This window comes from Prinia subflava, chromosome 1 (genome assembly GCF_021018805.1).
Source record: "Prinia subflava isolate CZ2003 ecotype Zambia chromosome 1, Cam_Psub_1.2, whole genome shotgun sequence".
Classification (NCBI taxonomy): domain Eukaryota; kingdom Metazoa; phylum Chordata; class Aves; order Passeriformes; family Cisticolidae; genus Prinia; species Prinia subflava.
Genome location: NC_086247.1, coordinates 106,643,495 through 106,667,225, shown reverse-complemented (window position 1 = coordinate 106,667,225; position 23,731 = coordinate 106,643,495). Strand labels below are relative to the sequence as shown.

Sequence of the window (23,731 nt, the reverse complement as noted above, 5' to 3'; positions counted from 1 at the left end):
ATTTCTTCCACTGAGATATATTACGTCCAGTCAAAATCCAAGACTTAGTCATAGTAATGAGTACCCATTCAAAATTTGAGATAAGCCTTCACTAGTTTTACTGTCTAGTTGTCATGCAAATGCATTTATCTTCTTGCTTTTTGTAGGTTATTACTCCAAAGAGATTATTAACATCTATTACCTCGGTAAGTATGAATGTAGTATTGTAGCAAGATCTGACTAAGAGCCCTTCCAAAGGCCATGTTCTCACACAGATTAAGGCTGTGCCCATAACAGGTTCTTTCTGTTCCTTACATAAGGCTCTATAAATTGTCCAGTTTTCTGCCAAATTTTTCAGTCGTCAGCTCAAGAAACAGCTCTGTTACATATGTAATGCTGGAAATAAGCTGTTATTACACATTTATTTGGACTTTCTTTTCTATTTTTTTCCTATTTGATTGGGCTTTTAAAAATTGGGCTTCAACTCTAATTTATTTTTAGCTTGGCTTTGTCTTCTGTAGAAACTGTCAGAAGTACTTTTTCACTAAGCTTTTATTTCTCTCTCTTTCTAGAAGAGCAACCTTCTTACTCCAGGTAAGTAAAGTCTAAACATCTTATGCCAGGATGAATAATCTACACTTGCTGTCAAAACTACTCTATTGATAAATAATACTTGTAACAGATGACAATTTGTGAGTAATAAACACCAAATTTTCCAGCCCAGTAACTGACCCTGTGCTTGTATCTGACTTACCATTATGTTTAACAGAGGATATCTTTACAAAATCAAAACCAAAATCTGGTATCAGATACCCATGGTTTACTTTTTTCCCTGAAAGTATGAATTCAAACTACTTCAGTGATTTTTAAAGTAGACAACTAGAGTCTGCTGTCAGCGAAGTAATACAGGATAATTGGAGAATATGAACAGATCCTGCAATATTGCTTGTGTACTGTTTTGTATATATAGATATGTAAAAGACATGTATAAACTTGTTTTTGTATTTCTGACTCTTGACAGGGAAAAACAGCATCTCTAAGTGTTTTTCTAAGTATATAAAAATATTATACACTTCTCTGACAAAAGTATGAGATACTTGAGCTAGCTTTAGCAGAAATCACAGCAATAAGGAGCTCATGAACTAAATCTGGAATATGTATCATCCTGCTGCAACCAGCAAGATCCCAGAACCTGAGCTACAGTGTGTGTTTCTCTTGATGTAAGCGCAAAGGAAAGGCATACAAATTTCGGAAGATTGCAGTGTGTCACTGGAGAAGAGGTTGAGAGATTGAAAAATTGAGAGATTGTACCGAACTACTGCAGGGCATGTGTGCTTTGTAGTGTGCCCCAGCATGCTCTCCATCCCTCATAGACTTAAAATGCTTTGTTTTCTCCTTTATGGATATTTTCAAAGCTTCTTTCTGAAAGAAAAACTCTACTGAGGAGGAATGGTGTGTACTGAGATTCCCTCTGAATGTGCTGCTGGGCTGCACTGCCAACAGCGCTTCTCCTGGAGTTCTGAGTAGTGCATGCATTCAGCAGTGCAAATAAAGTACTTCTTTTTAAGCCTTGCAGCATCATGATTATGTATTTTGTTATGACTTCACTTTAATTCTTCTCCACAGCCATGGCCAGTCCAGGTGGCCCAAATGCCATACGCAGTACGAATTTCATCCTTGTTGGATCCCACAAGTTATCACTGTCTTCTGTAGGAAATACCAAATTTGCACTGGACAAGGTAATGGAAATTATTGGTTACTAATACAAATGTAATTGCATACTCCTAGAAAAATGAATGAGTCTCGGTTTACTTTTCAGGTGAAAGTACCATCCTAGAAATGAAACATATATATTGGATTATAGATATGTTATTTACATAGATATGAAAAATTTTTGCACAATTGTTACTTTCATATTATTTCATATGAATTAAATGTAATTTTGAGATAAACAGGGAGACATTACTATGCTAGATGCGCTTTCATTTCTGCAGCTCAGTATAAGATATAGTTATGCAAATGATGGAATTTAATTATGGATTTGCTTTCACTGAAAATATTGATGTATGCAGTTGGCATCTCTATACATGGTCTTCATATTGTTGCTCCTAGTCTTGCAGTTATCACTAAAGAAGGCATTTAGTGTGTTTTAATGATAATGAAGTATTTGAATTTTTCTGTACTTCACCAACCTAAAAATTGCCATTTGAATATATTTAGGAATATGAGTTTTTCCTTTCATATCCCAATTAAATTTGTGGAAGTAAATTATCTTAATTTTTTGAGAGCTATTACTGAGGTTTATGCCATTAGTTCCTTGTCTAAACAGAATTTTTATTGGCTTTTGCTGTGAGAAGTTTAAAAACCACATTCTTCCATTCATTGTAATCTCTAACCTTGTAATATCTAATACCTAAAACCTATTTTAATAGATGTTTATGCCGGCAGCTATCCTAAGCTAGTTTAAGTTAATTCAAATGTTACTACAGTTTATGGTAGTACTAAATCACAGCTTTAGCTACCCAAACAGCAGCATAAAAATAATTCTTTGTTTTAGCTAATCAAGTCTTACTGTGATGATAGTATTATTGCAATTACAACTTCTCATGAGAGATGAGAAAACAAGAACTAGTTGTGTTTGTGTATAAGCCTTAAAACAAAATATCCCAATAATCCTAAATTGCATTTTAGAAGTTTTACTTTTTGTAGATAGAAGCAGATTCCTTTACTGAAACAGCTGGCAGAACTTAATGGTTAGATTGCACTTTTGTTACTATGTGTATTTCAGAAGTAGCATTTTTGGTTCTTCAGCATAAATATTCCTCTAAACTAGAACTATATGCAGAAATCTTTGTGTATACCTTCCTTATTGGAAACTCCTTGTTCTTGCAGTTAATGGAATCAGCTGTTGCATTATATTCAGCAGTGTGAGTTTTGACTTATTTGGGTTACATTGTATGACAGGATACTGGACTGGACTAGTGAAATAGAGCAAAAGCAGAATGTTTAAAAAGAATTCCAGGGAAACTATCACTTGGTTTATTTTTTTCAGATGCAGTCTTATCTGGCGAAAAGGGGAATTCTTATTCATGACATGTTTGGGTGTTTTTTTGTTTTTTTTTTTTTGTTAAATTACTACTTCAGTAAAATTTCAGTTTTGACTTGGCCCATGGCTGTACTGAATAACTGCTTTTTAACTTGTTTCATGCATTTCTAATATGGAACAAACTGATGCCACAGTGGTGTTTTGTTTTGTTTTGTTTTGTTTTTTGAATGTCATTCCTCTCTTTTACATATATACTGTTAAAATTGAGGGTATAAAGGACCAAGATATACTCATGTATAAGTGTATCCTTTTTTCTTCTAGACCATAACTTTACACTAATTGCATTGAGCATGTTTCTTTTTTCCCTAGATAAATTTTGAAGGGGAGGAAAAAGAACTGTTGAGCTATTTGTTCCAGGACAAGGTTGCTATGATCCTTTAGTTATAAACTAATTTAGTTTCAAATGGGAAACTGCTTCCTAGTGCATGTTGCTCATTTCTGTCTGGCCTTTTTGCAGCTTTTTTAAAAATTCTTCTGAGAAAAATGCTTACAAAGATTTACTGACTAAACACAAGATACTAGGAGCCTTTAAGACTTGCATAATTCTACCCCTTGTCTTTCACAATAATAAACATGCTGCTAGAACTCAGTTATTTAGGTTGCCTAGGGTTTTTCCTAAACGAGCATGTTTCTCTTCCTAGATCATTAGAGGAGGGTGTTTCTTGCTTCAGAACAAATCAATGTGTTTCTTGAAGATTTCTAGTCAGGAAATTTGAGCCAGCTTCTTCATGCAGTACACAGAACATTGAGTCAGCTGCTGTGCTGATAAAAACCTGAGAAAAATGCCTGTCAGCCTAAATGTTGGTTTAACTCAACTTGCTGCTGCTGAAGAAAACTCAAATCTCTCAGGACCTAAATAATCTTGCTTCTTATTCTAACCTTGTTCTGACAAGACATATCAAGACATTTGGTTTTTTAATCAAAAAGTTTTGAAAATACTAAGCATGTCAAAAAAACAAAGTCCTTACTTGTACACAAATGCGCACTTAAAATATTTTGGTTGGTATATATGTTTTAGGCTTTAGAAATGATGTGAATTGATATCCTTAACAGAAATAATTTGTCTTTAACCTATGAAAATAATTTTATCTCGTTAATAGTTTACTTGAGTCCTGCAGAAGTAAGTGTTTTAGGTGAATTTTCATGTTTTCTTTCAAAATTAAGAAAGTGATAATTTTAGTACCTATCATCTCCTATTTTTAATCAAAAGTCTCCTAAGGAACAAGTTTTTCAAATTCTTGAGTTATCTTGAGACCCTTTACAGATAATCGTCTATGACAGTGAGCTGTGTTCCTGTGGCAAATACCTGAATGAACACACCAGAATGGAAGATAGTCTAGTTATGGGCTTTAGTTTTCTCTTTGTCTAGTTGGATATTTGTCAAACTGCTTTATTTCCATCACCTTTAACCCTTTGAAGGAGATATATTAAGTAGAATTCAATATTTTCTCCTTTTGTGTACAGGAGGGTGTTTTGAGACCTGCTTTAGTAATTAGTAATGGTGTTGTAGGCTCTGCAAGACTGTGTTGTGTTTGTTCTACAACGTCCTTGCTTTGCTTGTCACACAGTTCTTCACTGGTAAACTTCATAAATTGGATTCTTCTGATGTAAAGCTTAAAGGGGATGCAAAACCCATAAACTTGAAGTGGGGAATGGCCAAACGTCTTTGAGGCCCTCATTCATAAATGGGTTTTACTGTGCTTTTTTTAGCGTTAAATGCCATTATTCCCTGGTGTAGCATGTAGGGTTATAGTCTTTGCTGATAAGTTGCATCAGTCATGGAATTTTAATTTTTGTTATGTGGAAATGTTTTACTATTTTTTGCTTCTCAAGGGGTCAGGCAGACTCCTACCTAATGCTTAGAATTGTTCTGTGGTATACCTGTTGAGTACAGGAGCAAACCATGCATGCTGTGTTAGTTGAGTAGATCTAACATATAGTAATGATTTGATCATCTGCTTGTGCCTGTGTGTCTTATGTCTGGGAGGAAGCTGCAGGGTGTCTGTAATTCAAAGGTGATCAGTTTCTAACCACAACACCTATTTTGGTTCTGCAGGACTCACTGAGGCCCACAGATGAGCACTTGTAGCTACTGAGGGTTGTTCCTGTTCATCTTAACTACTAGCAAAATTTAGTTCCATTTGATTTGCATTGATTGCATAGTCCTGAAAGCTGTTTTATTACTGTGTTCACATGTCTGTGCCTATTCCCTGCAAACAGTTCATTATTTGTATTTGAGTAGCAGCTTTGACCTTCCTTGTTTTTCTAGTAATACAAAAAATGAGTATTTCTGGTTCTTTTGTCAATTTCTTCTCAAGATTCTTAGCAGTGTTGCTTATTCAGAATAGCAATAAAAAATATGGTGTGTGGAATGCTGTGCAGGTCATCATTTGCTTGTTGAATTAGCAGATTGCCTCAGTTTCCTTGTCGGGGGGGTGGATAAAAAAGAAGGGGATGTGATTCCATGGGAGTAGTCAAAGTGATGAGGCATTATGTGGAGAAGGATTGGGGGAAGCTCAAAGGCAGACCCTTATTGCATGCTCTTCCTCAAAACTCTTGACATCAAGTAGCTGTTTAACTGACCTCTGGTACAGTAATGAAGCTGCTATTTTTTTTCCAGTGGCAAAAGATAGGACTGGGAACCTTTTCTGATAGAAATTACTTAACAGATGTCTCTAACACCTTGAATGCCAGTTGGGAACAGTTTTCATTACTTTCCCCCTTTCTAGGTTTTCTTTTATAACAAAAATTTATCTGAGTAGGCACTACTAGATCAGTATCTGCCAAAACTGCTTATGGTATCCAAGTACCATTCCTGTTTAAGCTCACTTTGATATTTTCCAAACAACTTGGTGTCAAACTGAGGCAGAAGCTTGAAAGGTGTGGACTGATGCCTTCTGTTGTTTCTAACCATGCTTGGAGTGCCTGTTTTTTATAGCAGGGAGTGCATGTTTATATATATCTGTCCTGAGCAAACTAATAAATAATTCTTGGAAAGCTTCTAAATGAACTTGAAACCAAAAGTGATTATTATTGTCTTGCTTGAGCCTTGACTGACTGCTTCTTTCCGGCTGAAGATCCTAAGAACAAGACAGTGCTAACATCTTGGTGCAGGTGGCTTGCTTGAACTGATAAGACTTAGTCGACAAATGTCAAAATTAAATTATTGTTTTACATTTTGCAGGTTCCCTTTTTGTCTCCTTTGGAAGGTCATATATATCTGAAGTTGAAATGCCAAGTGGACTCTTTGGTGGAGGAGAAAGGGTTCTTGGTAAGGTATTTACTGTATTCACTTCAAACTCCTGCCTTGGAAATTACAGGTCCTATTAAATGTAGTAATTTTTTGATGTCACTCCTGTGTTAGAAGTTCAAAACTGGTTTGTTGTTTTTTTTTTCATCTCTGAACCAGACCACAAATGTTTGTTTAGAAGATAAACATGTCTAAGTTAAAGCTACCTTTTAAGAGATTGTGTATCTCTCTTCTAAACACTTGTTTATGTGTTATTTTGAACTTCAGTGAACCTTCTCTTACTAAAATATGTGATTTTAGAAGAGATTTTAATTTCCATGGCGGAAAATTTTACAGGACTCTCTTTGTGTGTTCTAATAAAAAGGGTTTTTATTAGGATTAGGGTTTTTCCACTGTGTTCTCACAGCCTTTCAAAATGACAAAGAAACAACAGTGATTTTTTTTTTTTTTTTGAGAAACATCTTGTGCAGTTCTCTCTAAAACTGAACCTAGAAAATGCAGCTGGTACTTGGATGTAAGAGCTGGAACTGTTGAAATGTGTGGGAACTGGATTTCTGTGGGAAATGTCCACAAGATGGCAGTAAATGTGCTATGAAAATGAAACATTACTATTTGCTGTTATTTTGGTGTTTCCAGAAATCACGATTTCCTTTAGACTCTTTCTAAACACTGCTTTCTGTCTCCTTTCCCTTTACTTAATTGAAGCTGAACAGATTTCATTAGATGCAAACATTTCACTTGCTTATGGTATTTGCTGTCCTATGTTTCTGTGTTCTAATTTGAGAAAGTCCATATTTGCTTCTACTATACAATATGTAAAACCTGAAGGATGGTGTACATGCGTACTGAATTTGTTCAGAGTAAGGGTTTGGAAACTCCCTGCACCATTACAAATTATAATCTGAATTGTGAAGAGTGAGAATCACAATACACCAATTAATTGGAAAAAAGTTCTGTAGAAGTTCAGTAGGTATCAGGAACAGAAGTCAGATACCAAACTCTCCATTCTAGTACTAAGGAAATGGGGCTTGAAATTGATGAAATCCAGCATCCTATAGAAGAACTGCCAACACAAACATTTAAAAATCAATTTCTAATTTCCTTTGAACTGACTGGACTCTCTTGAGTGTGGTCTCTTGAAAAACTGCATGTTTTTTAATCCTGATTTGTAAGTCAAAAATTACTCAAATATCTAATAATAATAAATTGGTTATTGAACATGTTTTGTGAACCATTCATACTGGATATTCTATAAACTCTTCTTTACCTTAAAATAATGGGAATACTTGTCACATCAAAATGAAAATCTGATCATTTTAAACAGCAGTGATAGGTGCCTTTTTGCAGAAGGCTGCAAATCTGAGAATGATGATGTGAGCTAATTTGCTGTGCTATCTGGAAAATAAATATACTGTCTGAGTAGAAGCCTCTCTCAATATAATTCTTTCTTTCTATTTCATTTAGCCCCACGAAGGGTTGCAATTACAAAACCATTCTGGTAGAAAAATAGTCAAGTACAGACCAAGCTCAAGGTACAAAGTTACCCCATTTAATTTTTTGTTTTTAAGACTATGTTTGAAGATGTCAGTGGATTTGGAGCGTGGCATAGGCGCTGGTGTGTGCTGTCTGGAAATTGTATCTCCTATTGGACATACCCAGATGATGAGAAACGAAAGGTAATGCTGTTTGGTAAAGCATAAGCCTAAATTTCTGTAGTACCCAACACAAATAGCTGTCCATTTTTAAGGACAGTAATGTTTAGGCTTTAGACTGGTAAAGCATGGGATTCAAGCTCCTAAATTTTCCTTGGGGAATGGTGAGGACTTGTCTTCATAAAGCTGACCTAACTCAGGGCAAACATAGAAACTGCCTTCCCTGTCTAGTAGGAAAAGGGGAAAAGTGATGGAAGATCCATATTTAATTTCCCCTTTAGTCTTAAGGCCTTCTGCTGTGCTCATCAAATCACTATTTATTTAATTGAAATTGATTGCACTTGTAGGGCTTGATAAGCAGACAATATCTAGTTGCCTTAAGTTTTGGACAAAATGATGACTAACACTTAACATGGTAAAAAATTAGAGTGGTCAATTCTTGTATATTGTAGAAGCATAGCTATGATTATTTATCTTATTTGAAGTCCTTGTCTTCTTGAAGCTCCTTTCGTAGCTGGAACTGGTGCTTCTTAAATGGCTCTCACAGAAACCTAAGTTCTTGTTCAGTTAATGAGACAAATCAGAGGTTCATCTGTCACTGAGGTGAACATTCTTGTCTCCTTAGTGTGTTGCTGAAGTGTTCTAAAATGTTTCCAGCTTCTTTTAAAGATTGCTTTCAGGAGGGTTTTTCTGACTCACTGAAGTTATTTATCATTAAACACTTTCTTGTTTATTGGTAGAATGTTTTCTTTCCCAAATTCCATGGCAAACTCTGGTCCTTTTGGGACTTCTATGCCAATCCAGATGCCTGAATTTAGTTTCTTCCCTGCTAACAGAGGAAGACCATATGCTGATAGTTGACATTGCCAAAATATGTCAATGTACTTTCTTTCCTTGCCAGGAGGGAGGGAAAAATCTCTGCCTACTGTAAGATAAGATAGTAAAAAAAAAAAAAAAACCCACAAAAAAACAAAAAACAAATAACAACAACAACCACAAAAAAAAAAAAAAAAAAAAAAAAAAAAAAAAAAAAAAACAAACTAGCTAAGCAAGAGGAAGGTTCCTATTTTGCTTTTGTCTCAAGGAAGAAACTGGTTTGTTTTCCAGATTCTGTTCTGGAAAGTCTTCTAGACTTGTTTCACTGTTCTGAGAGAGTCAACTGTATTTTGGTGATCTACAGAAATATAACACTTATTAAATGCATCCCATGGCCCCTACTATATCTGTTCCATTGTGCAGAGATGTAGCTCATAAATATCTGTATTAGGCCATGATTACTTTAAATTGTGTAGTTCTTTTTAAAATAAATTTCTTACAGCTGCACATATATCACCTTTTTGTATGGAGTAACTGAGGGAAGGTGTGTTCACTGAATATCATCAAAGTTGTCAAAGCATATGTGGTTCAGAATTACTCTTGATTGTAGTGTCTTGACCGAGGAATTGATTTCACTTTCAGCATCCTTTGGGCCGGATAAACTTGGCTAACTGCACTAATCATCGGATTGAACCCGCCAACAGGGAGTTCTGTGCCCGTCCCAACACTTTTGAACTAATAACTGTCCGACCTCAGAGAGAGGATGACCGAGAGACTCTTGTCAGCCAATGCAGGGACACACTCTGTGTTACAAAGTGAGTGCATAAAATCAAGGAGGTTGTGGGAGGGTATTTTACCTCATGTGATAGTTTTAGTAATGTAGGAGCTTTACAGATTTGTCATAATGATGCAAAGGTCATTTAAATGCTAAGATTTTGGGTGGCACTTGAACTATTTTGTTCACTTTTAGTCCTAACTTCTTCCTAGAAGTGGAAAGTGCCAGGTGGCTCTGGTAGCAGGATTGTGGAGTGTTTGACTTAATTTTTAACCCTGCTTCTATGGTTGATCAGCTTGACAGTTATCACAATAATTAATTGGAGGTGGAGAATAATCTATGGGGTTCCTTGCCTTCTAGGAACTGGCTGTCTGCTGATACTAAAGAGGAGCGTAATCTTTGGATGCAAAAGCTCAACCAAGTCCTCGTTGACCTTCGCATGTGGCAGCCTGATGCCTGCTACAAACCTACTGGAAAGCTTTAAACTCGGGAAAGGAACTGCACAAGAAAAGAATTAAAATGAAAATGTGGGGAGTCCTCTGGGTCACTTATGCTTTAAGTTTGAGAGAGTATTTAACATTATACAGGACTATGTTATGCAGTATTTTTATTTCACTTAAAAGTTTTTAAAACCTTTTTACTTCCTAGTTTTGAGTATGGTAGGAGGCAATTAGCTGTTTCTAAATGTGCTAAATATTTATATAACTCCTTTTTTGGAAGTCCAGCTAGGTGTGTTCTCTTTTATAAACAGCTAAATTATTGCAGGAAATCACACTTCAGGGCAGGAAGGGAGGCACTAGCTAGTGAAAGACAACCTTCCTGGATAACTCAACTTCCTGAAAAACTATATTTCAAAGTACTCTTAACAAGGATGCTGCTGAAGCACAAGATTTGATGTTGTGGCATTTGTTGGGTTTCTTTTGTAATGATCAGGCATAGAAGTAACCAGTCAATTTTATTCTACAACATGCAGTATAGATAATTCTGCTTCTACAGCATCCTTGTTGTCAGAACAAAAGACATGCACAAGATATTCATACTACTTTTGCAATTTTCATGCAAACTAGAATGGATAAGTGCATGGCGTGTACACGATGTGGTTTGCAGATGTGGAATTACGTATGCAGTATATTGCACTTTGATAGAAATTGAAGGTCTTGAATATTTTTGTTAGGACTATTATATAAAAAAGAATCAAACAGAAAAAAATTAGGTTTAGGGTTGTATACATCAGTATTTCCTGGGACTTGTGTATTTTACAATCTAGAATTCTCCATTTGAGAACCAGGAATAGGTTAATAGGTTGTAAAAGTCCCCATTTTTTGGTTTTGTTTAATAATAGGACTTCACAAAGCTGCTATGGACTGACTAGTACTCCACTAGCTGAAAGAATGGGTCATCTTCCCCTTGGTAAAACATGTCCACAAATGCATATAAAACCAGTACTTCAGACCCATCATGAAAATGGCAACATTCTCAGTTAAAACTTGCAGTTTTCACAGCTTTGCACTGCGCATATTGAAATACCAACTCATTACTTCACTAGGAAGGCAGTAGTGGAAAACTTAAGATTGCTATTGCTGTTATATATTCACACTCGAAACACTAAATTCTGTTACTTGATACTGTTTCCATCGTGCCCCTTTTGTACTTGCTTTTAAATCTTATTTTCTTTTCTGATGTCTTTAAATATCTCCAAACTATGTATTGAGATTTATTTTATTCATCTAAAATAAAAAGTAAAACCCTTCCTGCTTCTTTCATAATCTAAGCATTTGAGATACTAATTTGTAGGCTGAAGGCTGGACTCTACACAGTGTTTAAGGAAGAGTTCTATTCTGTATATGTATCCCAGAATTCCACTTGATAATGTGAAGACTTGGATGAAGCTAGCACTGAATTTTGTAGTGGGAGGCCAGATTGTCCGTGTGCAGCAGCTCATCAAAAATGAAGAGGAGAGATGCTTCCTTTTTTTTTGTGACTGAGACATGGCAGCAGAATAACACAACATGGACACTGCAAGAGCAGATTTCAGCAGTGGATGTGTGGTAGGCTGTCGTCTTAAACTCCCAAGTGAGTGTTACAAATCATTAAATTTTTAATTATAAAATAAGTCTACAGAAAGGGGTTAAGAACAGAACTGGATGATAGTCAAGGGAACATTTTTATTTAGGCTAATTGGACTATTATCCCTTGTAGAAACCAATCTGTGTTTGTTCATTGCCCAAGAAGCTCTCCTCATAAAGGAAAAGGTATAAAGTCCAACAGGTGGAGTTAAGTTAGAAAAGCTGCCCTGTGTGGTGACTTGGCACAAGCTGTGAGTGGTGAAGACATGGGCTCCTGCTGCCAGCAGAAGCACAGGATGCAGGCTTAGCAGGAAGCCTGTTCCTAGGGCTCTCCTGGCTGGCACTGCTGGGTGCTGCCGCCTCCCCTCCCATGTTCCTCTGCTCTTTTGAGGCTTTGCAGTGAAAGAGTCGGCAACAGGGGTTACCTAGTTTTCCCACGTTTGGAGCAGATGCTTTGTGAAGGATCTCTGTGTGAATTCAAATAGCTTCAGGTAGGTTTAGACATTCTATACCTTGAAAAGAGTTCCTACTGTCTGATTTCAAGCAAAGCTTTAAGTTTTGTAAAAACTGCAGAATAACATCAAGAGAACCTTCCCATGTGCAGTCTGCTGGACCCAGCCAGTGACATAATCCCTCCTGTATTCATTCACATGCTCTGACTCTCCCCAAAAAAAGACCTTGACTGCAGACCATTCTTTCTAGAACTACATACTGCTAATAAACTTTGAATTGCAAGGAATTATAATTAGCTTTCCAAGAGAAAAGCCTTTTTTTCCCTGTTCCTCTTTTCCCTGTGCATTTTTCACCTTCAACCAGTTTAAGCACCAGGAGACAGTTAACCTAATGGAATAGACTAGAATGCATAGTTTGTCACTGCTTTAGCATAAGTAAGCTTTTTCAGCAGTGTTTTTAAATATAGGACATGTATTTTTAGAGTGGTATGGGTAAGTGATTGATGGTTGGGGGTGCAGATTTTCAGCTGGTTTTTGCATTTGAAATAATAGAGAGACATAGTGGTTGTAAAAGCTGATAGCTTAATAGTCCCAAAATTCATCTTTCTTTGCAGATAGTTACTGCATTAGTTACATACCAGGTTTCTGCATGCAGCTGGTTTTGGAGGTGCAGAGCTCACCTTGAGGCACAAGGGCATGTGCTTTGGGTAGCATGCCTTCAGCCAGGGGCAAGCCCGTTCCTTGGTGTCCCTCAGAGACCCTATATCCAGCATGGAACAGTTGTACTGGGCAAACTTTTGAGGGGGCTTTGCTTCAGGATTCAGCTGTGGAGGTTTCAGGTTGTCTTTGAAAAGATGTTCTAATCTTATAAGAAACTATTTTCCCCGTTGTTCAGAGATTCAAGAAGTTCACAAGAAAGTCTGTAAGAGAAAAATGCTTTGCTCTGGGCAATGAAGCTTGTTTTAGCTGAGGAAATTTCAGTTTTACTACTTTGTAAAACTCGTAATTGGTGTTGTTAAATCCCAACCTCAAATGAAATACAATAATTTGCAAAGAAATTGCTTTGAAAATTTGGCTTCCAAACATGAGTTCCTTCCCCCTTTTAATTGCTACACTTCTGTATGCTGATGTAGAGAAAATAATCTGATATTCTGTAATTATTGCCTGTGCTGTACTTGGGCTGTAGTAAAAACATGTGGATGCACTTGTTTCTGTCTTTGTGTTGTATTTAATGAATGGTAAGACTCCTGAATAGGTAATACAAAAATAGGAGGTGTTCTACCTGGCCAGGGTACATAGAATGTTAAGTTCTTTGAAGAGAATTTCTACAGGAAGCAGGGAGCTTTCCTTCTAATGCTAAATAGTCTTCCTCAGGCATGCCTCTCTGGAGTTGAAACTATTCCTTGGGAGACTGGATATTTAGGTAACATCTAAATGCCTTGAATGAATTAGGGCCTTATTAACAAGCATCATTCAATTAAGGAACATATTCCCTTCTGGTTTCCTAATGTAGGTGACTTGAATATTTACTTAAGTGTTAGCAGTCATCCCAAAGGAATTTTTATCTTAATTTCTATCCTAATATCTTAATAAAAGACCCACCATTGACTGTACTCTATGAAAAGGATCAGGATCTAGGAAAGCAGTAATACATGCTTCAATCAAAATAGAATCAGCCAAGTCCTCCTCTGCCTGTTCAAAATACTGAGTGTGTGCATGTCCTACAGCCAGGCCCTATCCTTGGGTTTGGACCACAGCCTAAGAGCTGCCTCACCTGTGACACAGCCTTGTACAAGGGCTGTGCTCAGAACAAGGAGTAGAGCAACTCTACCTGAGCTTTGGGCTGTTGGGGTAGGTTTTAGTCATGTCAGGTTAATGCTTGCTATTTACGAGATCTTTTCCACCCATATTTGTCATTTTATGCTCTCTGATCCCTCCATCGTCAGTAAGGTTGTGATTAGGGTAGAGATGTCTCTAATTTGTGAACATTTCTTTATTTTGCTAAGAGCATTGGATGAGTTGGTGAAAAAACACAGTAATTTTGAATCTTCAAGTCTGCCTATGAAGTAAGGGCTGCCCAGTATTTTCAGTGATTGCCTGAACCATGCCTGTAAAAGACACAGGACTGGGTATATTATGTTTCTTAGGAAGAAAAAAAAAAAAAAAAAGGCAAAGATACATCACAGGTTGAAAAAGCAACCTGCTTTAAATACATGAAGTGTTGTCAACTTAATATCTTATTAATGGGAGAAGATTTTCTGTGCTCAGTCAGTCGGTGCTGATGCTGCCAGGCACATCAAAATTGTAGTGCCTTGTTATTCCTGGCACACTTTAATAAGCAAATAGCAGCTAAATAATGTATTGACAGTCAAGGCAATTACATATGCACAATTTATAGCAACATAATGAGTTTGGAGTCCCCCCCTCTCCTTTTGGGATCAGATTAACTGTTGAAACAGTATAAATAGCCAAAAAATGTTCTGCAGAAGGAAAAAAATTAGAAGTTTGCTATATATGGAGAAAAGATGGATTTTCAAACTGGAACAAGAAATGGTCTAGCTGGCAGCTATGCTTTGATTTTTATTTTTGTAGCTCCACAGAAAAAGCATAGCCTACTTGTGCAGGTGAGATACAAACTAAAAAGAATGCTCTTGTGTTATGTCCACTGCTACTGGCTCTGATAACTTCCCCATCCCCCCTTTTCTGTGTGTGTGTCTTTAATCATGCTGACTCGTGGAAGCGCTGCCATCAATCGCGTGAGGGTTCCGGCAGTTCGGAAGTCAGTATCCACCTTGATCCTTGAATATGGCTTCAATCTGGTCGTTGAATGGATTCTCCTTGCCAAGCACTTGAGGCCACTCGTGTAGTGCCTTCTGCCAGGTAATGCCTGTTCCAAGGGCTGCAGCAATCTGCAAACCACAAATGCTATCAGTTTCTTGTGCCTCTGCAATACAGTCATTTCATGCCAGAGTTTAGAAGACCCCCACTGTAAGGCAGACTGCCCAGTATAATCATATGATGGACTGTGACCTGTAACCAAAGGAAATACCCCATTCTAGCTGCTTGAGCAGGGCAAAATCCTTCTGAACAGTAAAAATAGGGTGAGGGCCATATATGTGCAACTCCCTGACCTGTTCATTTGTCTAATAATGGTAGTCGGTCTCCAACCACTTCCAGATGCCTATGGTATCTAGTCCATAAACTGCTATTTAAAAGCCCTAAAGTCTCATTTTTATTTTTTTTTCTCCTGTGAAACATTTTGAAAGTATGTCAAAAGCACTGCCTGGGTATAATGCATAAAAACTCTTGCAAGTCCGAAGGAATTCATGCTCCCAAATGCCTTTGGTACTTCTAATAAATGTTCTCTGTGCTCTCCTGGAAGGAAACCACAGGTGTTGAGGAAAAAGAGGCCCAATTATTTCTAGTTTCATAACTAACATTGTCTGATGATCTATTTTGCACCTGCTACTGGGTTGTCTTCAGAGTTTTTTTCCCCATGAGACCTGCAGAAATGGTAGAATAGCTTTTATCTTCAATATCACTCTCCCTCCAGCTTTCACAGAGGTTTTTGCCATAGAAGTTATGTACCAAAGAGAAATTTTATCTGCTGTATTGCCAGGGCGAAAAACATCAGTGGTAGCAGAAAGGGACAGACAGAAAAGCCTGAGTCTCCCTTATCCAAGTTTTTACACCCCTGTAAGGCATTTTTATTATACCTCTGACCTGCACTAATATTTGGCCTATATGGGAACTTTATTTTCAACCCAAACTTTTCAACACACTGATACTGATTGCAGTTATGAGGTTTAAATAAGGCTAACAAAGCCTTTTTTTTTTTTTTTTTTAAGGGCCAAGATGGGTTTATGAAATTGCACTATTTGAATACTGTTGTTTTTGAGTTTGGGAAAATACTGGAGCTTGTGGGGAATTTTTATGTGCTACTTTTTTAATCCTGTGCTTTAAAAGAAGCTCTAATGGTGGGCTAAAAGACAAAAATATTTCTTTTATTTAAGGGTTCATGTACAAAGAGTAACATTTGTGGGGTGGAAGCTCTTATACTCTAGTCACTCAAAGTCTCGTTAAGCTAATGGAGGAATTGGGAAGAGGGATAGTGAAGATTTGTTCATCAGAGTGTTTTCTCCTGGTTGCAGTTTCTGTTGTGACCAAAAGGTATTCTGGGACACCCTATGGCAGCCAGGGGGCTGAGACCCATCCCTGTCAGAGTGCTTCATTCTGGCATGGTAGTCTCCAAACCTCCTTCACGAACGTCCCTAAGCCTTGCATGTGTTTTTTAGTGGGATAGGTGGGGTTGGTTATTTGGCTGGGTGGTTTGAAAAACCCTACTGTCTTTACATGGTACACCCTTTGCAAAGGTATCACTGGAGGCATGATCTACAGTGCTCAGACTAATGCTGATTCTAATTTAAGGTATAGGTGCTTAGACTGCCCTAAATTGAATTAGGTTCTGCACACACATAATTTCTTGACATCCCGACGATTTCAGTAATTAACTCTGGATGAGTAGTTTAGCACAGAGAAGGGTTTGTGACTCTGGAAACTGCTTTCTTGCAGATCTTTTTTAAATTCCAAAATTCTTGTAGTTTGAAACATGGTATAATTTTTGTAAGCTTTGCAATTTGTTGTTGTTATTGTGAAGATGACAATCCCTAAGCAAGTTTTTAAAAGGAAGAATTATGCATTCCTCACAGAGCTCTGGGTGATTGTAACTGGGAGGCAGCTGAGGTTTTTCAGCAGCCTCTGGGTATCTGTTTTCCCCTTCTGCACCAAACAGGTGATAGGCATGATTCTCAGCAAAGTGTAAATACCCAGCTCATCTGATATGCATCACTTCAGCTTTTCCTTTTTATTTCTGGCTGGAACAGGCTTTGCTATGACTTAAGGAAGAAAAGGGAGAAGCTAATCACACTCAAGCTGTGCTTTCCTGCCTGTACATAAACATTAAGACTCTTCCAAGCATCTCAGGTTACGGTTTGTGATGCTCAGGGCTTTCACATTCTCCCTGGAAACATCATAAAAGCAAGAAATGAAGCCATTGCTGCAGGATCCTGTTGAAATGCATGGCCCTGTCATCCAAACAAAGCAATCGACTGTTCTAGAGGGAAGTGGTGTCCTTGAAGCCATCTGGCATTCACAAGGATTTGCAGTGTTGTAGTAAGGAGGAGATGCTGAAGAAAATCCCTGGGCTCCCTCTATAGTCACTGGGAGGAGAAATCTTAGTTGTCCTCAAATTTTTTCTGAGGACAACTAAGCTGGACTTTGGGGAATGGTGTCTCAAAAACAGCTCTAGAGGGAACTTGGGAGGACTGAGTGGATAACTTTGTTTTTAGATATTAAAAGTAAATAGTGGGAATTTCCTCCACTTCCATCTTGAGCTGCATGTTTTGGAAAAAAACTTTATGGAGGCAAGTTTTAGCTTTGAAACTTTACTGGAATGCAGTTATGCCAACTATGAGTGCTTTGTTTGCTCCCTCCTATTTTCCAACTTCAGAAAGACATGCAGGAAAACTCTTTTCCCACAAGAAATTTACAGGAAGGGAATGTGGTTCTGGGCCCAGCTCAACAAATCAGTACTTGGTATTTATCCCATCTTTCATTATATTTTCATATAAAATATTGCCTGGAGTGGGGACCATGGGGGCTAGTTTTTCCTGCCTGAGTGCCTAACCTAGCCTTTCTCCAACGCATGGAAAACTGCACTAGCTCTGATGGGACAGGACAAGTGTCCCAAGCCTTTTTTCTTATTCTCTTTTCCTTCTCCTTGCAAGGTATGCAAGTTTTAGGTAAAAGGGTTCAGTTCCCCCCCACGTTCCTCCAGAATGTCTGGACCTCAGGACTCCTGGATATACATGCTGACACCTGCTTCTGGCATGTTTTATATAAAAGACAACTCTTTTTTTTTTTTTTTTTTTCCAATTAAAATGGATAAACAGCAGGTGAAATTCAGGGGCTGACAACAGACACCAGCTTATCCTGCCCATTGCTGTACCACAGTGATTAGGGATCACCTAGTTATCACACTTGCCAGCTCAGCCTTGGGTTGAAAGGAGCACAGAGAGTGGTTCCTTCATCCCAAACTTCAAAATTTCTTTGCATTGAAAGCAAGAGCTAAGGTGTTTATGCGTCACTTGGAGTGCTTCTCAAGTCAAGAATTTGGAAATATTTTTCAGGTGCTTTGATATCTACAGAGGGAAAATTCAGCAGAAATGCTCTGGCTAGGTATCTTATCTGTTGTATTTATCAAGCTGCCTGTGAGGTGTGGGGAATAGCTGCAGGGATGGAAGTAAGAGCCTCTGTTTACTTGACAAGCTGCCTGGTATCAATCCTCTCCTGCTAGGCAGCTCTATGTGCTACAAAAACCATACCTGGCCAGAGGCTTTCATGTCAGGAGAAAGTAAAACTTTAAATAAAACTTGTATAAGGAGTGAGTGAATTGTTTATCATCTTCCTTAAGAATACTCTAAAATAGCAGTCTCTGCTCACATTTCCCCTTCTATTTATTAAGAGAAGTCACTCTTTGGGGCAGAGTGTCAGTCCAAATAGTAGTGTGTTGATAACAGACCTCTCTAACAGGAAAAGAAAAATGGATTTACAATGGTGGATGTTTGGATAAGGCTAATTAATAAATCCTAGAAGGACAAAAACTCACTTGAAGTGGGGCATATCTATAGCTGGCACCTTGACTGTAAGGGAAAATGTACCTATAAAAGCATTACTGTCATCCTAACAGCAGGAGGGAGAGATCATAACCACTACAGGATGCCAGGTCCAGAGGGAGTGAAATATGGCAGTGCTTGACTGCATCCTGTAGCTCAGCATTCTGGGGGTTGCAAGCAGGCTTGCAGCTGCCCTTCAATGTCCTTCTGTAATTTTCTTGTGGCTTAGGAACGATCCTGTTAAGATAAATATTTGGTGCCTTCAACTCTGTTCTACCTTGCAGCTGCTGTGGGTGTGGGTGTGGGCAGGAGGCTGGATGAAAAGCTGTGATATGAAAAGCCTGGCTCCCACAGTGGCCTGGTGCTGGCAGTTGCAAGAAACCTTAGGCCAGCCTCAGGCCAGAGAAATACAGAAAAATAATGCAAAGAAAATAATGCATAAATTTCCATTGCACTCCAGACTTTGTATTTCAGTTTCCCCAGACGGCAGGGTTGGGAATGGGGTTTGTTTCATCACTTGTTTTCACTCTCATTTCATTTGCCAGGTTTTCTCTAATTGCTTCCTTGTAAAAGGCCTGCAGCAAAAAATCAAGGCACACTTTCTCCACATCCCCAGGCTGTGAATTCATACATTCGTGCAGCTGTCTCCTGGTACTTTCATGGTAGACAGGCAGGAGTTTCTGCTATGTAGGAGTCCCTCTTTAAACAGGAGGATCTTTTAATTTGGCAAGGCTAAGCAAGGCACTGTATCATCCTGAGTGACTAACATGGGTGTAAAAGATACCACCTAAAGCATCTATTTTGCTTTTGGACTTCCCCCTGCAGGTCTCCCTTAGCTTGACTGACAGCACGGGCAATGGAGAAGCTGCTGAAATGCTGGAATCCATCAGCACTTGCAGCTCTCTCCTGTTGAAGTGCTTCTCCACTGGCTGTGTGACTCCACTGAGTGTGGTGAGCAGCATTGCACTGGCTTATATGGAGATGGGGTTATATGGAGATCAACACATGCAGGGTGACATCTCACAACATAAAACTGGCCCATAAAATCCCCTCATGATTCTGAGCAGGGGGAGCTACCAAGTGGCACTGCCAGGGCAGTGATTGTCCTCCTGTACTCAGCATTCGTGAGGCTGCACCTCAAATCCTGTGCTCAGTTTTGGGCCCCTCTCAACAAGAAAGACATTGAGATGCTGGAGCTTGTCCAGAGAAGAGCAACAGAGCTGGGGAAGGTTCTGGAGCACAGGACTTATTGGGGAGCAGCTGAGGGAACAGAAGTTTTTTAGCGCAGAGAATAGGAGGCTGAGGGGAGATCTTAGTGCTCTCTACAACCTAAAAAGAGGTTGTAATGAGGTGGGGGGGTTGTTATTTTTTTTTTTTTCTCCCATGAAACAATTAATATTACATCAAAAAATGACCTCAGACTGCACTGGAGAGGGGTTAGTTCAGATATTAGGAAACATTATTTCAGGGAGAGCATTTGACAAGCATTGGAACAGGCTGTCAAGGAAACCTGGGTGCATTATTATCACTGGAGGTATTTAACATGTGCTGCTTTGGGAGAGGGTTTACTGGTGGACCTGGCAGTGTTAGGTTAATGGTTGACCTCCACGATCTTAGAGGTCTTTCCAACCCAAATGATTCTTTGACACTCTCTCTTTTAAAATGGACAGGTTCCCCAAATCTGCATCCCTTTGGCATGCCAGCTGGATGCCTGGGGCAGCAATTGTCACTGGCATCCCACACGCCCCTGCACCCCACGTGCCCCCACATCCCCTGTGCTCCCGCCCGTCTCCTGGGGTCGGGTCTTTACCTGGCTGGGGTGGAAGCCATCGACTGGTTCGATCAGCTGCCAGGGCTCCCCTCCCATCTTGCGCCACTCCTCGGCCGCTGCAAAGAGCCCAAGCAGAGGGGTTTGTCACAGTGAGCACCAAGACGCCTCCCAGAGAGGCACCCCCTCCTCCTCAAAAGCACTGCTGGCTTTTTTAAGCACACGACAGCTCTGTGTGAAGATTATGATAATTCACATAGAGTTGTCAGAGCCAATAGTGTGTACAATCCCCTCTCCTTGGGGCAGTAGTTAAGCCTTTATTGTTATTTTTTTTCCTCTGCAATATTTATGCAAGGAAGCGCTTTGAACATAAATGATCGTAAAACAATTCACTTTCCCTCCCGACTACGATGGATGCTGTAGCAAGTAAAGCTGTAAATTATTTAATACTGATTTAATAATTTTGCATTTCCCATGTTAGTTGCATCTTCAGCAGTGCAAAAGAAAAAGTAGAGATAAAGAAAACAGTGCTTTTTAGAGAAAGAGATGGTAAGAGAATATTCACATTGGCTGAAGTCTGCATGAACAGACTGTCATTTTTGGTTACTTATCTTCCGAGTGGTCTTTTTCAGCTCCAACAAAATAACCTTTTGAATTACATAAGCGTGACATTCAATGCAAATGATGCTGTGCTGTAAGCCCTCGAGCCATTAGAGAAGTAAAAAGCTTTCTCTCCTCAAAAGGGCTGCAGAGTGATCAAACATGGGACTAGTGCATATGACATTAACAGACTGTAAATCCAATATTTCCTTTCATAATGACAGATTAAGAATTCTTAATAGCATTATGCAAGCATCCTGTCAGGAGGAAAATGTTCTCCATTCAAGTGCCACAGTTTGATCTGGTCTCACTGCTGCTTTTTAGACCCTGGCTATTGTGTCAAAAAGTGATGTCTGGGTCCCCATGCTAACTCTAATTCACAGAAAGGTGATATTCCTGCTTTGACTGTAGAAATCCACTTGTGATGCTTCAGACAGTGCCCAGAGTAACCTGTTTCAAGACATGGGGCTTGTAGGTTGGTTTCAAATTTACAATATGTTGGGCATAATACATATTTACCTTTGATTACACCATGCAGTGCACATATAGATGCACAGTGAACTTACCTAACCCCTTGTATATGATGCTGTACATGGTGTACAAGGCTGTGTACCGTTTTACTTTGTAGAGAGACTACTGTTCCAGTGCCAAAAATAGCAGAGGAGGAAGTAAGATACATAAAATTTGTATCAAGATAGGTCAATTTACACTATTATACCTAACCTCCAGAAATCCTAGAGCGGTCAAGCAAATACCCACCAGCTGAGTATGTTCAGAGTTTGTCTTAGAAATGCCTGCTGCCTTGGCTGAATTAAGACTGGAGCTTGCTCCCATACACACCAAGGAAAAGGCATAACAAGCAACCCCTATCCCCCTCTTTATTGCACTGCTTCATAAAGGAACCACTAATTTCTTCAGTCAAGGTCAACATGTCAGCTTGAGCGTCCACCTAAATCTAGAACGAATGGTAATACACTCACATTTTACTTGGGGAAAGCTGGGAGCTGGTATGTACAGATATATGCCCAGGCCAGCCTGAAATCAATGTACTTAGTGTGTAACCACTGCTAAATATTTGATGTCTGGAGAGTTTAGGGGAGGATTTGCCGCTTGCTTCAGAAAGAGACCGGAAAAGTAGGTCAGCAGCCTTAGCTGGCTTTTGAGCACACTTGCGATCTGACAGCTTTCCTGATGGCAAGCTCGAATCCTTGGCTCCAGGGCTGCAGGAAATCTTGCAAAGTGTCTTTCAAAGCTGATGTTTGTATATGCATGTGTGATTTTGTTTACTTCATTTATTTAACACGATGTAATCAAGAACAGCAAATTATATTAAGATGTTTCCTTTTGTGAAAGCAAATAAATTAACTAAAGTTAGTAATTCAACTTATTAAAGTAATTTGCCTACCCAGCAGGTAGTTCATTCCAAACCCTAATGACTTGTTAAATGTTAAGTAGCTGAGGCAAAAGCTGCCAGGAGACTTGGACACCTTTGAAACTCTGTGCTATGAGAATGAACTTGACAGTGGAGCTCACCTCTCTGACAGAAACACTTGGACAGAAAGACTGCCTCTCCCATCCTCACTTCTTTACCTCCTCCTCCTCCATATGGTCTTCATGAGACCCAGAACCATCTTCTTGAACTGGGTCATGTAGGATAAAATAAGTTTGTGAATTTTGATAGGATTTGGCTGCAAAAGGAGATTTTTTTTTTTAAATAATCTTAGGTGCCGTGGCAGCTTTGTGTTTTCAAGGACAGCCTAGCAGTAATGGGGAGAAGCCTTAGAGAAGTACACTTTAAAGTATTGACAGGGTGCTTCTGTCCCTTTGTGCCTTTGGATTTAGATGCCTGCATGCTGGGATTTAAAATATAGTCCCCAAAGTTTTTCAATAAGGACCACATGGAACTACCTCTCTATGTGAAAATAAAAACAAGGACAGGCAAATCAAGCTTTTTTCCTAATTATTATATACTATTTTTTGAATGTAGATGTTCAGGCTGTCTAGGAGAGGCCCCAAGGTGGTGAGGGCTGGAGCTCCTTGAATGGAGGCTGAGGGACAGGGATGATCCATTCCAGGGAAGAGCCTGTGGGAAGACAGTGAGGATGGGGCCAGTCTCTTTACAGCAGTGCACACAGGGAGAGGGAGAGATGAGTTGTAACATGGGAGATTCAGGCTGAATATAGAAATAAAAAGCTGTTTTCCTACCTTCCTCTCACTGTCTAACTACCTGTGATATGTTGCCCAACTCAGTCCCTCATCTCATGCTGATCCTTATTTTTTAAAAAAGGAGTGTGTTTCTCCTTGTGATGAATCTGAGCTGATGCTGGGTGTTGCCTCAAGCTGGACCCCTGTGCATCTTGCAAGGCAAGCAGAGCTGAGAGGGATTCAGGGACAGGTGTCTGTCCCCAGCCCCACAGGGACACTGCTCATGCTCATGCATAATGACAGAAGTTTCCTAGGTGTTTTAATTTAAGTGTCAGTTCTAGAAGAAAGTGATTTAGGTAATGCGCTCATCTAATGTCACTAAAGATCACAGAAGGACAAGTTTTGTAAGCTCTTCAAGTCAAAAGTTACAGTAGTATGTAGGTGTTTA

The 23,731-nt window shown here is 39.0% G+C and overlaps 2 protein-coding genes across 4 annotated transcripts in view; one reads left to right on the top strand and one right to left on the bottom strand.

Annotated features, from left to right (window-relative positions):
- ANLN (anillin, actin binding protein) overlaps positions 1-14,954 on the top strand; it is a 30,946-nt gene extending 15,992 nt beyond the window's left edge. Inside the window, exons 18-25 of one of the 2 annotated variants that reach the window (XM_063406539.1) lie at positions 147-185; positions 552-573; positions 1,606-1,718; positions 3,395-3,448; positions 6,270-6,356; positions 7,904-8,011; positions 9,446-9,618; positions 9,939-14,954. In XM_063406539.1, the coding sequence (XP_063262609.1) occupies positions 147-185; positions 552-573; positions 1,606-1,718; positions 3,395-3,448; positions 6,270-6,356; positions 7,904-8,011; positions 9,446-9,618; positions 9,939-10,062 (720 nt within the window). In that variant the 3' untranslated portion in view covers positions 10,063-14,954. The remainder of the gene's footprint in view (positions 1-146; positions 186-551; positions 574-1,605; positions 1,719-3,394; positions 3,449-6,269; positions 6,357-7,903; positions 8,012-9,445; positions 9,619-9,938) is intronic. The other variant, XM_063406546.1, reaches the window with a different exon arrangement.
- The window catches only part of AOAH (acyloxyacyl hydrolase), a 73,254-nt gene continuing 64,179 nt past the window's right edge, over positions 14,657-23,731 (bottom strand). For both annotated transcript variants that reach the window (XM_063406560.1, XM_063406571.1), the window contains 2 exons: positions 20,581-20,657; positions 14,657-15,005 (listed from right to left, as the gene is read on the bottom strand). In XM_063406560.1, coding sequence (XP_063262630.1) covers positions 14,877-15,005; positions 20,581-20,657 — 206 coding nt within the window. In that variant the 3' untranslated portion in view covers positions 14,657-14,876. The remainder of the gene's footprint in view (positions 15,006-20,580; positions 20,658-23,731) is intronic.